Source organism: Pleurodeles waltl, chromosome 7, assembly GCF_031143425.1.
Source record: "Pleurodeles waltl isolate 20211129_DDA chromosome 7, aPleWal1.hap1.20221129, whole genome shotgun sequence".
NCBI lineage: Eukaryota > Metazoa > Chordata > Amphibia > Caudata > Salamandridae > Pleurodeles > Pleurodeles waltl.
In genome coordinates, this window is record NC_090446.1 from 1,084,827,862 (window position 1) to 1,084,847,077 (window position 19,216).

Here is a 19,216-nt window from a genome sequence, read left to right on the forward strand (position 1 = left end):
ATATTTATCATTTTTGCTTACCCTCTGAACTCTCTTGCACTCAGCATTAAATGCTGAGATTGGTAACCCATAACAGCACACTTTCTGCAGGGAAAATCGAGAGCGCCTCTCTTGTTTCCATTGAAGAAAAGACCACGCTTCATACATTTATGTTCCGATTAAGTGAAAAGGTCTTCAACCCTGTCAGCATTCCCATGGCAACTGGGGATGCAGGCCAGTGACCTAAGATGGAGAAAATGTGGTGTACTTTTACAAACAAGCCAACGGCTCTGTAGTGGATTCTCTGGAAGGTGAGCTACGTTAGGGTAATTAGAAGCTTCCAGAATGCATGGTGAGGTCCTTTGTGTTTAGCTGCAATCATATCTCCAAATTGAGCTACGAATCGACAACTGACTGTATCCAAATTGCACGGAATGCTGAAGGGTTTCTTCCAATGGAGGCAGAAGAGGTGGCAGAGACTGGGGGTCCCAACTAAGAAAATCACTGAGATAGAATTATGCACATAAACTAAACAGACCTCCGCTAGGAAAAGCGCTGAGCACGGAGGTGAGCCCTTCCAGACACTTTTTCTGAGTTTAACACAGGTTTTTCTATATAGGATTACTATTACAGAACTCAAGAAGATTAAATACGCATCAGGCCTGTCAACATATATTGAACAGGGTTAGTGGGACGTACCTCCCCCACCCATAACATCACCCTAAAAATGCTGCTGTAAGCAAGACCTTCCTTAGAAACGTTGCTAACTATGCTCGATATATACATCAGAGACATTCCTGCACAGATTCCATAAATATGACTTTTTAAAAGAAAGACAAATATCAGAGCAATCATCAAAATTCTCTGTATGGGGAGGTGAAGCCACGAGCCCGAGAAGGTGGCAGTTGCCCTGTAAAGCTCTGCAAAGACCAGTCATCTTGGCAGGCTCTAGCACATCAGAGGGCATCAGAGACAGAACTCACTCACAGATGCGCATTCCTTAAAAGTTTGTAATACCGGGCATCGGGCACCGCAGTGATGGCCCCACTTTGCCCAAGGAGAGTCACACCGCATTGCAGCATTCAGTGGTCCTAGCTGGGCCTGGAACACCTGAACCAGCCCTGAATGACACCTATTACACCCAGCAGAACTCTGAAAGCACCACCTCCTGCCGCTAAGTGTCCCCCAGGGGTGCAATTTTGATGTAGTGGGTGGCCCCCTCACGATCATCGCTGCAGTTGTCCATGCAGGAGGCAAATAAACACTACCCTCCATCCACCTGGCCAGACCCTGTCTAATTTCAACAGCTGCCAGTGAAAGCACAGTGGCCCACAAGAGATGCAAGACTCGATCAAGGCCACACCCAATCTTTGCGGCTAGACAGTTTAATTGCACCCACAGCTTGACCTACCCACCATGGGCCTTGGGTGAGTGCCAACACCTCTAACACATGATAGGCATGGAGGGAGACCACCAGGCACACTTCCCAAGCCTTGCTCACTGAACTTTGGCCAACGCTTAGGTAGCATTCTTAAGAACGCACCCCGCCGCTGTCAAGGCGGAAGCAGAGACTCCATCATACAGTACTGCAGTACTCACCGGCATGCCCAAGGGTCCTTTTCTCCTTCTTCTCTACCCTGCTTACTCTCAGTGATTACCAGTCTCTCCAGTCCCCACCTGAAGAACACAGCGACCAGACAGAATGTCCTTCTGCATTGCTTTCAGCTGAATATTTGTGCCTCCATTACTAACTGTGAACCATGTCCAAGTTGGCATGACAACTACTTTTAATGAAGGCACTAGTGAGGATTACACCCAAATAAAAGACAAAATACACTGCCCCACCAACAGAATTAGCTATGGAGGCCACACAAAACAACTTTCCACTCTCCTGTTTTCCTTGGCCACAATGGAAGAGACCACTACTAATTTTGACATTCCCTCTTACAATACCCAGCTACGGTCCACAGAGGAAATGGTTTCAACATGGGGAGCAGAAAATTGTTTCCTCCATTGATTGGGAGCAGGATCATTGGTTTCTCCAAAACAAAGTCAGTGAACTGGAAGACAGAAGCCTCTGGGACAATCCCCGTTTTTCCAGGGTGAGAGAAAACCTAGAAGGCATGGACATGATGTTGTTCTTAATCTCCTTTCTTTTAACCCAAACTCACTACTCTGATATTTCCAATGCCCTTGGATTTTCAAAGGGCACTCAGGATAAGAAGTAGATGGCCAACAGCATACGGGGCACCCCACCAGATCATTGCCTGTTTCCTTCACCACCAACAATAACGCCAAGTCATAATGAAAGCTAAGAAACATGGCTCCTATGAATACCAAGGTATACGCATCACAAATACTCAAGTACAATGCAGGAAGTGGTTCCTGGCCCTCTGATCACATTTTTAAAAAATGGAAATACATTAAGGACTCCTGGACCCAGTCATCATGGTGATTATGAGTAGCAACAAAACCCTGGAATACGATGACCTGGAGAAAACTGGAAGCCTTCCTGGATTCATTGGAGGAGACAAACATAGAGACAGCTACCACCGGGACATAATTACAACACTCACCCTAGCACCCAACCGAAAGAGATGGTTTCTCTGAGGCCCGCTAGGGAAGGAAAAGGGACAATTTGAAAGAAGTCATCTGCCCAACATTAAACAATGCAGGATAAGTTCCGCTCACTCTTGCAGCCACCAAAATGACCGCCCACACCACAACCCTAACTAGAGACATACCTGTTTCAGATTCACATAGAATAACCTTTACCATCTGTTATTTGGTAGACCAGGGGTCTGATATGACCCTAGGGGTTGGTAAACTGCAATATGTCAATGCTGATGTGATATATTATCCAGTATATATTCTGTTCTCTGATGCACTCGGATCAAGCCCCCAGACTAAATGCTGAAACAGATTCTTTCATAATCCTGACCACAATGTGTCACCCTAGGAAGTACCTTGAGAAACTTGCTACAGTGAATAGCATGATTCATGGTTTTCTACCTCTGGTACCACTCCCAACAAATGTGGGGAAATCCAAGACACTCCCAGCTCTGAGACCATCCTTAGTTATCTCCCTCCATTGTTACACTGATAGGAAACACAGATCCAGTGATGCGCTGCTGGCCCCCAGGTTCCACACTTTACTCGTTACTATGCTCACGCCACTTAGGTGGCAGAGCAATCATCCACTGATATGTACCACACACCAAGAGGTGCACATTATGACCACCCCTACAGAACCACACAACCACCATATTCTCAGACCCCTTGGATGGCAAATATCCATATCCTTGGCATCAAATATCCCAAAATAGTCTCTCTCAATGTTGATGGCCTAACACACTGTATCAGATGGAAGAAAATACTCTTGTATTTACACACCCGTCACTCTACTACAGGAAATGCTTCTATCCAATGCAGAAAGCTCAAATGTTGCTCTGCGATTGAGTCAGTAGGGAATACTACGCCCACAAACAGGAAACACCAGACTCCTCACAGGCCCATACTACCTCTCTGAGAAAAGAGTGTAGCAATCCTAAAACGATGAGTCCTCCCACTCAAGACACAAAGTATGGCCCAACCCACTTGGTCACTATATCTTCATGAAAGCGCTTGTCCAACACCAGATTCTCCTCATATGTTTCATCTATGGTCTGGTCACAGACAAGACGAATACTTTTCAGTGTCTCTTCAGAATCTTACTTCAATGCCCTCACATAAACACACTACTCTAGGCAGACAGAAACATAGCACCGACCCTTGCGTGGACAAATCCCAACACCCACACACATCCAATCAGACAGATAAAGGACTCCTTAGAGGCCTCATGGTTCACCTCTCCCTACAGGATTCTAGGTGTCTCTTCCACCCTGCAATACAAGACTATACCTTTATCTCTTGCATGCATGGGACATGCACATGGATAGACTTTTGTCTAATGTTCACAAATCTTTTACAGAAATCACAGACACTACTTTCCTACTCATTGGGCTATCGGATCATGCCACAATCCAATTACAACTGGCCTTGGGGCAGAAGAAAGCGCATGAGGGCAGTGGTAGCTCAATCTCTCTTACTACAAAATGGCCACCAAAGGTGGCCCAAATGCTAGACACTTTCTTAGATGAGAACAAACACAAAGTATCCTCAAATTAGACAGTGTGGGAAACAGACAAAGCTGGGATCTGGGGGATCTTATGCAGGATTTGGTCATACACAAAAAGAAAGCTCTTCAATAACAACAAGCCTTGGAAGACTGTCTCCTCACACTCCAACTAGATACAAGAGGATGCAGAAACATCCAGCCCTTTACGCTCTGCTACAGGCGAGAGTGAACTGAATACCATCTACACCTCTCAGGTGGATAAAGCACTTTTCTATCTGAAACAAAGAAACTATGAAAAAGGGGCTAAGTCTATCAGATGTGTAGCTCTACCACTCAAAACAGCAGGAATCCCAACACAGCATCCTTGCAGCTCCTGACAGACTTCTCACTCACCCTACTGATATCACCACCACCTTTCAGGATTTTACAGCACGTTACACTAGAACTCCCGAACCTAGCCCTAAAGATGAAGACTTCCTGTCTGGTACCATTTGGCCCGAACTCCCTCTCGCTCAATTAGACACCTTAAATCAAACTTTCATAGGGTCTGAAATCTTGTAAGACATAGACAACTTGCTGTATATTAAAAGTACCAGGCCCAGACCGCTACCCGGCAGAGTTCTATAAACTTAACAAACCCAGAATTGTACCCCTTCTGTGCAAACTCTTCAAAGATATACTAACCGGTATATCCCACTCCCTGGGATGGATAATGCCAGTATGACTCTACTTCTGGAATTGAATCCCTTGGAGTGTGCCAGTTATCAGCCGATCTCCTGACTGAACTCACGTTAAACTGCTGGCTAAGATTCTGGCAAACTGTCTTAAACTCGTCTTCCCACTGCTACTCCACCAGAACCAATTGGGGTTAATCGCGTACCAGTACTCTGCTTTTTCATCTTCGACAATGGAAAATATACCCTTGAAGGTGCAAATTGACAAAGATGAAAAAGTGGTGCTCTCCTAGACGCAGAGAAAGCATTTGATAGGGTGGAGTGGCCTTATCTTTTCCAGCTTCTAACCAGTATTGGCCTGGGTCGCACCTTCCTAACTGCAGTGAAATTACTCTATTCATCACCTACAGTGAGGGTCAGGTGCAATGAACAGTGATCGACGGCCTGGAAGATCTCACAAGGAATGAGACAAAGTTATCCACGCTCCCCGTTACTATGCGTCTTCTCCCTAGCACCCTGGGCACAAATTATTTGTAATAATACAGACATCATGGGCATCTGAACTGCAGTGGGAGAGCAAAAACTCTCCCTATTTGCTGATGATATCCTCCTCAAACTGTCAAACATGAGTGCGGCCACTTCATTCCCTCACTCATCCAAACCATCTTCCAATTTGCCCGGTTTTCTGGGTGCAGAATCAATCGGACCATCTCCTTACTTGAAAACCTACATGCCTTAAATATCTGGGTGTATATGTCAGTCCTTGTCTCCATAATATAATGGAAGTTACCCTGACTCAATTGATCACCTCCATACAACTGGATATTAGTCGATGGAACTCTCTCGACATATCAATGTGGGGCAGAGTCTGAACCCTCAAAATGAACATCATTCCCTGCCTGGACTATATTTTTTTCATGGTACCTCTTCGAGTTCCAACAAGGACCCTACATGATCTTAACAGACTCTTAAAAATCTACATTTGGGCAGGAAGAAAACCGTGTCTGAAAATAGCCAAATTATTCGCAGCCACAGAATTGGAAGGACAGCGTCCTCCTTATGCAGAGTATAACTGATTGGCTTCCTGTTAGAAATGGGGTCTTTAGTTGGCAGAGGTATACACCTTTTTCCAAATAAGGACCACAATCCTAGTCAGGGTAAGTCACACACAATCCATATTATCCTGTTAACATTGCCTGGTAGCCTGGCACTGAGCAGTCAGGTTAACTTAGAAGGCAATGTGTAAAGTAGTTGTGTAATAAATCATGCAATAACAGTGAGAACACTACAAAAAGACACCACACAGGTTTAGAAAAATATAAGATATGTATCTGATTAAATTCAGGTCAAAACAATCAAGATTTGATAATCACAGGTTGAAATATCACTTTTGTAATGATAAGAAGAGTCTTTAGTTCTTAAAAGCAACAATTGCCTATTGCAAGCAGTAAGAACCTGTTTTGCGTCAAAATTACACACACGAAGACCACAGAGGAGAAGATGTGTGGAAAAAGGTAGGTGTTTGTTGGATTTCTGCATGCACACAGACGATGCAGCTTTTTCACATGGCAAGGGCTTTGTGTCAAATTCTGACACGCAGGCATGAATCTTCTTTGCAATGCGGGGTCTTTTGACGCCCAGAGATGATGCATGGGAATCCTGGGCGTGTGGGATGAAGTCACAGCTGTTGCGTCGATCCAGTGGGCGATGCAGTGGAGTTTCTGTCGCACGGCTGGCACTGCATCAATTCCTCTTGCAGGAAGTCCGATTGCGTCGTTCTGGCTTGGCGATGCGTCGATCCAGTGGGCTGTGCGTTGAAGTTCCGGTCGCAATGCTGGTGCTGAGTCAGTCTCCACTTAGGGAGCTGAGCTGCGTCATTCTGGTTCGGCGATGCAGTAATTTATAACCGCTGGGCAGGCTGTGCATCGATTCCAGCAGACTGTGCATCGATTTTCACTGCACGAGGAGTTTCTTTGCCAAGATGAAGGCTTTTTGACCCTTCGACTTCAGGAAAAAGAAGCAAGCTCAATCCAAGCCTTTGGGGACACTTCTCAGCGGAGCCAGAGGCCAGAAAGGCAGCAGGGCAGTAGGGCAACAGCAAGACAGCAGTCTTTTACAGCAAAGAAGTCCAGGTGAGTCCTTTGAGAAGCCAGGCAGCTTCTCTTGACAGGTTGCAGGTTCTGGTGCAGAGTGTCTGTCTCAAGAAGTGTCTGATTTGGTAGGGTCAGGGACCCAATTTGTATACCCAGAAGTGCCTTTGAAGTGGGGGAGACTTCAAGGAGTGGTTTTGAAGTGCACAAGGTCCCCTTTTCATTATATGATTCATACCTCTCTGGATACCGCGCTCTGGTTAAGCATAGAGCTATCCCTTATGGCAGAATGCTGGACTTCTATATTCCTCTACACAGGCAAAAATAACTGACATTGTTTCACCAAATAATAAAAACAATGGTGTACATGTGGAGGAAGGGACAAGCAGTGCTAGGTGAGAGCTCTACTGTACACAGAGGAGCTCTGATCTGGGGAGGGGAATGGCTCAGTTCATATTGGAGAGAGGGAACCTAATTGAAGTAGACTGAGAGACCAAGGCTTCTCCGTCTTGGATCACATGCTCACAGAGCGCTACCTAAAAACACTTTTGCAGAAGCAAAGACAGAGTTTCAATTGGAACAGACAATTTTTCTGGAACTGTCAGAGACTAAGGGCCAGATGTAGCACAGAGATTGCGAGTCGCAAACGGCGAAAATCGCCGTTCGCGAGTCGCAAATGCCTCTTTGCTATGTAGAAATGCATTTTGCGAGTCGGATCCGACTCACAAAATGCATTTCCGACCCGCAAATAGGAAGGGGTGTTCCCTTCCTATTTGCGACTCGCAATGCGATGCAATTCCATTTGCGACCGTGAAAGCGGTCGCAAATGGAATCGCAGTTACCATCCACTTGAAGTGGATGGTAACCCAGTCGCAAACGGGAAGGGGTCCTTCCCCTTTGTGACTGGACAAAAAAATATTTTTTCAGGGCAGGCAGTGGTTCAATGGACCACTACCTGCCCTGAAAAATACCGAAACTAAAGGTTTCGGTTTTTTTTTTCAAAGTGCAGCTCGTTTTCCTTTAAGGAAAACGGGGTACACTTTGAAAAAAAAAAACTGCTTTATTTAAAAGCAGTCACGGACAAGGTGGTCTGCTGTCTCCAGCAGGCCACCATCCCCGTGAGTGCCCCTACTCGCAATGGGGTCGCAAACTGCGACCCACCTCATTAATATTAATGAGGTGGGTCTTTGCGACCCCATTGCGAGTTGCAGAAGGTGTCTGAGACACCTTTCTGCATTCCAAATTGCAAGTTGCAATTTGCGAGTCGCAGGGACTCACAAATTGCAAGTCGCAATTTGGAGTTTTGCTACATCTGGCCCTAAATACTTGCCTGACGGCATTGTTTGAAATCATATCAACCGGACAACCAGACTCCACCTTGAACTAATACCTACGGGGATCTACAACATTCTAACCAACCATGTAGACTCATTCCCGGTCTTTTGACAACTGAAGGGCTGGTGGTCCCTACGACCCCACCTAGAATACATCAACAAGGACTGGGAAGAGCTCCTGGGGGAACATAAGACATTGAGGGAGTCCAGTCTGAAACTGAGTTATTACAAGATATTGTTCAGGTGGTATTCATCCCTGAAATACCTACAAGACGTATGGATAGTGATGGCAGTCAAATTCTGGAGGTGTTCTGAACCAGCCAGTGACATGGTGTACATTCTGTGGTAATGTCCCACAATAACAAAATTCTGGAAAGATGCCTGCGCTGTAATTTTCTCTAACTTAGATATCCAGGAACAAGGGACCAGTCAGATGACACTCCTACATGACGATACACCATACCCAGAGGTTACCCACCATTACAAATAGTGGCATGAAACACCACTAGAAGTAGCAAACTATCTCTCCTTAGGCTATTGAGATTTCCCCCCCCCTTCCCCCCCAACCATACAAACATGGCTCCAAACCACGCGTGACACAGCAACAAAGCAACATATGAACGCATATACCGGATAAATGACAAAATAAGGAAATCTGACTAGATATGGGGAAACACAGGAGCATATGTAAACCTATATGTAAGACCTCAGTAAACTTTTGCATTACCTGACAAACCCACACTAGAAACACACCTGCTGATAGTGCATCTAGCTCTAGGAAACCAGATCGTAGGTAATGAGATTTACAGATGTTTTATGTAGGAAATTACCATCATTTGTGTGAAGTACTCCCAGTGATATTTTCCTTCTCTGTTGTTGCAGGCTGTATAACTAGGTGCACTGTATCTTAACAAGAAGTAAAGTTTCTCTACTCTCCCTTTTAACAGAGTCAAATGGACATAACTGGACATAACCATAATTAGCATATTTAACTTACCTATAAGCCTCTAGTATGAGATACAAAGTATACCCATGACCTGTAAGTTAAATACCACCTGTCGGTTTCAGCAGTCATTGCAGTGAAAACACTGCTTCAGGCCTACCATTGTAGTCTGAATGGAGCAGTTTAATCAGGCAATTGAACCTGTCAAAATAAGCCCTTTTGACTTGTCTAAATCTTCTATTAAATATTAACAAGTAATCCCTAAATAGTTCTTATAGCCCATAGGGCAGGATGCATGGGATTTAAAAGTAGGACATATAGAACGTTAATGTTAAACATGCCCTTGCAGTAACTAGCACCTTTTAACCTTTGAACTGTGGCATGACTGGCTATTCCATCAAGAAACACTGAGATGCACTATTAAAGGTAATAATGCTGTGTTCTGGTAGAAAACACATAGAAACATCACTCAATAACTTGTTTAAATATTTATTAAAAGACCAATTCAACAGTGCAGTTAGATTTGTAATACATATTTAGGAAAATGTACTATTAGAAAGTTACCTTTTCCCTGCCTAAAGTCTCTGGAGGCTAATTTGCATTCCCTTCCAGTTGCAGCCTCTGAGTGCTCAAGCCCTGAATGAGGTATAAAAACTGCTCCCACAGCACAGAAAAAGGCATGGGTGAGGGGTGGTGTTTTTGCTCCTCTAGCAAGAAGACCATTTGGGCAGTGACCCGGAATTAATTAATTTAAAGTGGCTTCCCCAGTCACATGTAGATATCAGACAACATCTGGATAGACCCCTTCTTCTGTTCCAGCAGTTAGACAGGCACCAATCCCAGTGAGAAGGGAGCTGTCCCCAGAACTAGTTTTGAGTGACCACAGAGGTGGTCCCCTGACCACATCTCTGCACAAGGAAATAAGGGTTTAGCCACCTGGATTTAGGCAGAGAGGTGTAGTGTGGGACTGTGTGTTATAGAGCACACAGGAAATGCTGGAACAACCTGGGGACATTCACCTCATTGGTTAGGGAGGAGCCAGAGGTCACCCCGACCAACAAGATGGTGTCAGGGATAAATGTGGCACCCGCATTACCCTCCTCAGAACATTATTGGACCTGAGGAAGATCAGAAGAGAACTGAACCTGCTGTCTGTGACCTGAGAAGAACCCTGAAGCACTAGATCTGCTTCTATTGTGCACAGAACAAAGAAGTGACCTCCAAGGGTCATAAAGCTGATCTCCTGTTTAAGCTACAAGGACACAACAAGCTTCAAGAAGCCTATTTCTAAAACTGCCCAGTGCGCCAGTTCCAATTGGAAATGCCCTGAACCCTACTGTTGGCCTCTGCTGGAAAGAGTCCGACCCCCGAGTGCTGCTCCTGATGTTGTGGAACTCTTGACTGTGTCTGGCTGGGCTTTTCCTACCATACTTGAAAACCTAGGATTTATTTGTCTTCAAATACCTCCGGAGGACAAGGACAACCCTGCAAAGCCAGTCTTACCAAAGCACAATATTACTAGGCTGAAGATTCAGGTTTCTCTTTCTCAGAGCTTTTTGTTACAACAGCAAATCCTACTGAGTTTCAACGTAAAACCACTGATCGGGTCAAACTGATCGCTTTATTCAATCCATGCTTTGCCCCAAATCGCACCTAGGTCCTGGTCTACCACAAAGAGTTGACCGTGGTTGGTGATTAATACTTTTTGGTGCTATTTTGAATTTTAAATGCATATATTTGGTTACCCTTATTGGATTTTTCTTGTTTTGGTGTTATTTTATTTATTAAAATGTACTCTATTGTTCCCAATTGCTTTGGGATTTTATTTGTGTTGTGTTCTGAATCATTATTGCACACATGCTTTGCACACTGCCCTCACTTAAGCCTGTCTTCTCTGTGGTACAGCTACCGGGGTGTGAGCTCAGGTTAATTTAGTGACTTTGAGGATTCACCCAAGGAGGGACTGCGATTATTACTCAAGGTATCCAGCATTTTACAAAGTACTACCAGGGACATGGTGTTTATAGTACACAATGTGTAGGTCTTTTGCACTACATATTATAAATGAGACAACTAAAGAGATTAAAAAAACAGCACAACCCATATTTCACATATACCATTTATTAATACCATAGAAACAATTACCTCCAAATGACACAGTTCCTTCAGAATAGGTTTTCATCTGCTGTCGCAATGCCTGCTGTTGCTCATCTGTAGGCTGGATCCCCAGATAGTTTAATGCCTGGAGTAGTCACCAAGAAGAGTAGTTTTAGTTAAAACTGTTACAAAATAATTATTATTCCCTGTTAGTGTATCACCCCTAATGGCCAGCCATGAACTAAACATAAGTTTAAAATTCAAGGTGTTGATTTCTATAACAAACAAAATCTTATGAGACCAAAGAGGACTCAATTTGCAGAGCAGGGAGGGTGGTAGGGTAGTTAAGGAATCTGCGGCTAGATCCTGTCTCTCCCACAGAAAGCATCTGATAGAGACATCAAGCCATAGGTTCCTTACTTTAGAACCAGATACAAAAGTCATAGTAACTTTGAGGCGGGAATGCAAACTGAGACCTCCCAAAAAAAGTCTCTAAGTATCATAAAACCACTCTGGTAGAATAGAAAAAGATTCGTAAATAATACCATAAGACATGAAAAACATGGGAATAAGCTCATCCATGTTAGTATGTCAAATGTGTGTCAGAAGTGTCAACAACATTGAAAGTCTTCTAACCAGCAGAAAACTGGTCTAGTACAAGAGAAATAATAGACCATGCATGCATAAGAATACCTATGAGGAAACACATCCCCTTTAGTAAAAGGATGGTGTAAAGGACCCCAGTGATAAAAAGTCATAAAAATGTTAATAGCATGGAGATAGCATCACCCAGGATTAATATCATCGAAATTCAAAAAGATCAGGCATAAGAATGTAGGCGAGCCCTAACATATTTCCGAATATAAAACTTGTGGGAGGAACCACATATAAAGAGTCAAATATTCACAAACAGGGAATAAAAAAAATCCAAGTTCATACCACCAATCAGTGTTCGAGGCGAACTAACGAAATGAATATTGAGCTACTTGCACCCTTAATGGTATGCAAACCTATGCATGAGCCCCCCAAAAGTACTATGGAAAGGACCACAGCAATAAATAAAACAGCAAGAATGAAAAGGGAGACCTTGGAAGTGTGGCGGAAACAAAGGTGAATATGTGATTCTTATAGTGATTAAGACTCACCTATAAACAAGTTTGAAAACGTGTCAAGAATGCAAAAATTGATCTTTTTTTAAAGATTCTGACATAAAAGAATCCATCCGATTTTTTATATTATGTCTTATGACAACACTTCTAAAAGCGTGAACCCACCTACGCCAACTACAGCTATGTAAATTATGAAAACAGATGTACCTAAATGAGATATTATTATATCACCTGCTCAAGCACAACATATATAAATATCTTCATAAAGAAGAAGCACCCCTGAAGAGGGTAAAACCCTTCTGAAAAGAAGTAAGTCTTAAACGCAAATGCACAAGCACAGAACAACTCCTAAAGAGTCAATAATAGTAATTGCTGTATGCAATAGACAGAAAAGAATGTACAAAGAGATACATCTGTCTGAAGTCCCAGGATACGTGATATAAGCCAGGAAAAGAAAAGAATAATGTTCAAAGAACATGACAATATGTCTACCCCAAAGCGCAGGAAATCCACCACACTGTGATGGCTATCTAATATAAAACCTTTAAGAACAAACAAGGAAAGTCTTAAAGCCCCTAAGAAGATACTTATGGCTTTTAAAGTATCCATCTGCCACTAGTAGAAAAACTGACACAATCATAACACTAATTACCCAGATGCGCTACAATAATTGCCAAGTGTCAAACTTCTGCCAAATCTACCACGCAATCTGCTCCAGCTTGGCCACAAAATGACAGTGGCCTCAACTAAAAATAAACACATCTTGTAATCAATAAGGGCTGTATTGCCATTTTTTAATGTACTGGTCATTTCTTTGGTACTCCATGATACACAAGGGCTGTTTTTGTTTCTTAGAGGGCAGAGTTCAGAAGGAGGGCCTTGCTGCTAAGCGCACTCCAAAGGTTCTATTCTCAAATCATTTGTGAATTAAATTCACCATCATCATTTTCTAGGTATGTTCTGTCTTACGGTTCCTTCAGTGGCATGAGTGCTAGGTTAGTTTGTTTAGAAAAATGGTTTTCCTGCACCATCAGGACTCACGGAAAGAAAGTGTGGCCATACCACGCTCCTCAAAGGCCTATGGTCACACCTTTCTGTTGAAAGTAAGAAAATCTGCAAACGTCTTCATCAAAACACTCAAATGATCAAGTATGCTATTTAAGCTGTGAAAGGCCAATTGGACATATTTCACTGGCCACAAAAAAAAAACATTCTGGTCCTAAACCACGCTCACTGCAGTCCAATTTGATGATATTCTTTTCTGAAACTGAAAACATCAAAGCATTGAAATTACCATCTCAAGTTTTTCAACTTTGACTTTAACATTGGGATTAAGAGAAATCTTCCTTCCTTCCAATTGTAATTTTTCTTCTCCAGTTCGGTTAGAGGAGACAACTAAAAGATAAAAGAATGTAAATAGTTAGAACACAAAACAAGAACATTTTGTATTCTTCAGGGTGTGCTTTAAACTGTTAATTTTTTAAAACATAATGAAACATGTGATTGACAGGATTCATTTTCTATATCTGCTAAATTAGAATATAAACGAAAACATTTTCAAACGTAATGCACGAGCAAAAATCGTATTACAACTCAATGTAAGTGGTGTTAAACAAAAAGTGGTAATACAATTCAATGTATGATCATGAACTTGTTAAATCCTGGGTTATCAATGTCGGTTCACAAATGTTTCCTCCTTCACATGGGATACAGACTTTACCCCCGAAGTTTTTACAACGTACTACACTTTCCATGCATTTTTTTTTTTTACAACGGAATAGCTGTTACCAAGCCAGTCTTTACATCACCATTCTTTACCACACAATTCTTTACTTGTAACGGTGTTTATTTGGAAAGCATTTGGTAAGTAGTTTATTTATTTTCTAGTGTAATAATACTCAAAAGTTTGATTTTTAAATATATATTTTTTTAATTAGAGTGCTGTAGTTTATAGTGTAATTATGGTGATTTTTGGTTATTTTACTTTCATTTATCAGTAAGGGGTAGTGTCACCGTCCTCTCGCTCTCCCACTCTCTTCCACTATCTCTCAGGGTTTAGGGGTTAGTAGAGATGTAAAGCGGCAGTGCTATTTTTAGGGTTTAGTGGTGGGTAAAGGTACTGGTTTTTAAGGTTATTTTTAGTGTTGAGGGGTGTGGGAAAGGTATTGGGTGGTAAGGGTGACATTAAGGTTTAAGGGTGGGTAGGGGTATAAGGTATAAATGTATATTTTAGGGTTTAGAGGTGGGTGGGGTGTTGGTTTTAATTGTCTTTTTAGGATTTAGTGGAGGGTAAGAGACGTTGCTAGTGAGGGTTTTTTTGAGTATATGGGGAGGGTACGAATATTGGGTTGCAAGGGTTTTTTTAGGGTTTGGGGTGGGAAATGGCTATAGGTTGCAAAGAATATTTTTAGGGTTTTGGGTGAGTAAGAATATAGGGTGCAAATGGTGTTTTAGGGTTGGGGCAATGAGTGGGTAGGTGTATTAATACTGGAGTATTTTTTGTAATACCCGAGTATTGATTTCATATCAATTCATAAGTTGCATTAAAAAAATATATTCCTGGGCGGGATGCATGGGGTTTAGTGGCAAAGGTTTGGTAAATGGTTTGAATGTTTGAAAATTGAGTCCAGTATTTATTTTTCCAGTGCGAAAAAAACCTGTAAAGGATACAATTGCCATTGTCTTTTAATATATGCATGTTTTAATTATAGTATCAGGGTTCATTGTGTATTTAAGTTGGTTTTGGTATTGTTACTCACGTTTATCAGTAGGTGGAAGTGTTACATTGTGAGTGAAACTCCAGAACTGGTTAGATATTACATTGTTAAAAACCAAAGTAATGGTATGCTAGGTAAAAGTGTGTATGCTTAGTCATTTCCATAGTAAGTGTATTTTAATGTAAGCAAATGTAAAAGCGTGGTAATGGTATGGGAGGTAAAAACCATTATGTAAAGCCACGCGTGGTAATGTCATACAATCTTTTCACACCAACCACCTGTTGTGCACTTGTACTCTGGGCATGTTGCAGTACCACCGGGGACTAAGGGTTCACTTGAGCCCTAATTCAGGATGTATTTCAGTGTATAACAATTGGGGTAGGAAGCACCAGGGTAACTGCCATACTTGTTACCTCAAACTTTGTGCTCAGTTATGGTTCATTTCATTACTAAAAAATGAAGCGCTTCCAGTAACTGTGTCACTGTCAAATCACTGCAGTTAAGATTGTGCAAAATTAAGTACAAAAGACCTGGCTTGGATTTCGAACACAAGTACCTACAGTCAAATGGAAAAGACATTACTGCAGATAGAAAAAATTCTAGACATATGAAGCTCACAAATGACTAATGAAGCCCAGATAAAATTATTTTAGCTGAAATCAGGAAATGCTTCAATATCCACCGGTCCTCCTCTGATGACAAAAAAAAATTAAGATGGATACGGGGGAAACAGATTTTCTTGATTGTCTTAAATAAAGACCATGACGCTAAGGTATATTTTATCATTAGTTTCTCCTTGTCTCATAAAACGTGCTCTACTGAGAGTGGATATTTTCAATTAGTTTGATTTATACAGGATCCTGGGTATGCCGCAGGTCATATTGTGCTTTAGTTAAGCAGAGTTCTCTGAGTTCAATTGAATGGAAATGCCTGGTGAGCAACATATGTTCCTTGAGTTAAGATACATAAACTCACGGAATGTTAACACAGCACATCTTAACATTAAGATGTAAAAGTACAGTCTCTAAAGCAACATAATTTTCTTGAATTGTACACGGGTCTTTATTATCTGGCTGTAGTGTCACGTTGCTCATAACACTGAAGGAGAGGCAGTTATGATGAAACATCCTTGTTAGTTTCAATAATTTATTCAATAAAATGTTCTTCCATATTCACAATGGAAACTGGATATCGGGCATTTCATTCAACCAAACGTTTATGCAATGTTTAAAAGGGTATTGAGCGGAATCTACTTTCCCACAACGCGGTATGTAAGTATAATTGCACAATGCCAGGAGAAGTCTAATGATCATTACCAGATGGAGAGACATCCGACGTGCTGCTGTCTGTAGGGAAAATTGGAGGCCAGTCTGTTTTCCCGGACGATGGCTTGGTCTACAGGAAGAAATTACAGGAAAAAAATAGGAGGGGGTGTTTTACAATGTGGGTTTTCTTATTTCTGTACAAATGTCGTTTTCGAACATGATTTTTAAACAAACGCGTGCAATCATAACAGGTACCCCCAACTTCCATTTCTTTTGCTAAAGATGGTACCTCACGCACAGCATTCAAGTGGTGTTAAGGTAAACACTAAACAATTATAGTAGTGTACTCGCCCAGTCCCATCACACAGCGCCGTGATGACACGAGGACTGCCGAGCTAAGGGTGTCTTGCATTCTCGCCCTTCCATAAAATGTGCCAGCACAAACCATCAGGCAATGAGGATTCAATACAACTTCATTGTTCAACCACTTTAGACTTCCTCCGCGCCACCACGCCCTCCGGTCGTACAACCCAAAAGCACCTCAGTGAATACTGAATTGATACCCCTCCTTCTCTCACAGACACACTAACAGTCTGGAGACACTACGCGTCCTCGCTTGTCATCCAAAGGACATTATTCATTCTGAACAGTATTGTACATTGTGGTCGCAATCAAAACAGGAAGTCACTGGGAGACATACAGCAACATGGGCAGAAGGTTATTTTCAAAAGTGGGAGATCCTACAAATCCATGAGAGAGAAAGATTGATCTGTCCAAATAGACACAAACATCAACGCAAAATTCACTGCAAAGTATTTATCAATTTTAGATGCCCACAAAAATAGGGCGGAGTCTAAAGCAATTTAATTTCCTCAGTGGGTAACTATAGATAAAATAAATTATATAGATCTGTTTAATTTCTAGCTGGATACGACGTAGAAAGCCTTCAATTCTTTAGTCGGCACTGTGAAAGGAAATACAGGCCTTTGCTTTGAGACTAGAATGCTATACACAAACACAAAAACATTGAACACATCCCCACCTTTCATTGCTGGTCAGAGGCAGGGTAAACAACAGCTAATGAGGTGGTCAACCATGCCTAGTTCTGTGGTTCAAACTTATTAGGTGTGACAAACGACCACTAAGCTTTACTCTGGAGGTCGGCCAGGCATTTAACACTATTATCCAATCTTGGAATGCCTGACTGACTCACATTCGCCTCATAACTCCGCATAAACAGTCTAAGTGTAGCCAATCAAACACTTTCTCTGCACACAGGTGTACCTAAATCCACTAATGTCATACCTTTGTTTTACGAATAACAAAATGTTTTCCCTTGATACAACCAACATGTAAAGGAATAAGCTGGGGAATAATGTTATACGCCCTCGCCACTAAAACAGAAGTGAAAAACTTCACATTCATGTAAAAATCAGTCTACAGTCCTAACAGACCTAGACAAATAACAGTCATTATTAGTTATGGTTAAATCGTCTTTATCGCATTCATCTTTGAAGGCATGACTAATTTCCTCATCCGTACATGATTAAATAGTTTCATGAGAAAGAAGAAACGTTTGGGCGCAAGAGATTTATCTTACAGAGTTAGGGCTGTTAAACCATCCAAAACTAGAATGTTGCCACCTAAACTACTCCCAGTACTTTATCCCTCTCAAAGGAGGAGTTGTTTGGTTTGTCTTACTATCTGTTAACCTAGGGAGGGTAATGCAGAATAAGCAAGTTCTTTTTCGCTCATGAGAGACAGTATCAGCATAATAAGGCTTCTGCTAATAGTACTCTAACAGTTCTAATAAGCCCATCTTCTTTGCAAACAGCAGCCTTTACGGCCTCTCTGGTTGCACCCACCAGCCTGACCTTCAATTCTGCTGCCAATAATATATTTACTCTGATCCCTCTTTCAAAATACATCAGTTGCAAATGACACAGATGGTGTTGAACTCTGATAAGGGAGAGGATATTTATCTGCTATGCGCTGCAAAAATCTTTCTCCAGAAGAGTTGCAAGATCATCCGTTTGTGTTTAGACTCAACTCAAATCAACCCTTTCTAGCACCTTCGACCACAAACTCTTTGAGAACTTCCCCAATGGTTATAATTAACAAACAATGCACCAATTATATGTATTCCATCCTCTTAGCAGGTTAGAAGACCATCTCCCCCATCCTCTACAAATATAACGTATTCCCCTACCTGTGCACCATGTCAGGATAATATTTCCTTCCAGTTCAAAGAGAATACAGACACATAAGTCTCTACTGTAGCCTCCAATGTCTTCTGGCTGAGACGCTTCCTTCAGATCCCTATCACAAATATGTTTGCCTTTCTGGAGCAGTTTTCTAGATTTTCCAGTCCATTCTGGACGCTTGAGGTGGCTACAGGAGCTATATGTAATATTTATTCCTCAACTCTGTAATGGTGTTCAGCCAGCGAGTCCACGTCTTTAACTCCAGACTTCACCTTATTTGTCAGGTTGTTACCCTGTAACATTCAACATGTCCACACTGAAGTAGGGGAAGCACTTTTGCAGGTCCAACTTCATAAATGGGGCTCCAGGATCTACCATCACAGGGGCAACACTATTAAGTTTTCTAACGGTGGCTATCAAGCTTGTAATCTTCTTGATGACTGGTTCTGTAGGTTCGGGAAATTATTTAGGAGTTTTGACTAGACCATGCTGTCATTACACCTGGAACGGTTCTCATGTACTCTGCCTTAACCACATCAGAAAAAGTGGCACAAAATACCCCAAACATTACACTAGGTCTGATAAACGATTATGATCCAGGAAGCATCCTAGATCCTCAGCACTCCACTGGAAACAAGTAGTGGGGCAGTGCACGCCAGGGCTGCAATGTTCATGCACTCATTGCCA

The 19,216-nt window shown here is 42.1% G+C and overlaps 1 protein-coding gene across 1 annotated transcript in view; it reads right to left on the minus strand.

Moving 5' to 3' along the window:
* The window catches only part of STXBP4 (syntaxin binding protein 4), a 274,640-nt gene that overhangs the window by 180,370 nt on the left and 75,054 nt on the right, over positions 1-19,216 (minus strand). Inside the window, exons 6-8 of the mRNA XM_069200029.1 lie at positions 16,377-16,455; positions 13,638-13,738; positions 11,283-11,379 (exon numbers count right to left, since the gene is read on the minus strand). Coding sequence (XP_069056130.1) covers positions 11,283-11,379; positions 13,638-13,738; positions 16,377-16,455 — 277 coding nt within the window. The remainder of the gene's footprint in view (positions 1-11,282; positions 11,380-13,637; positions 13,739-16,376; positions 16,456-19,216) is intronic.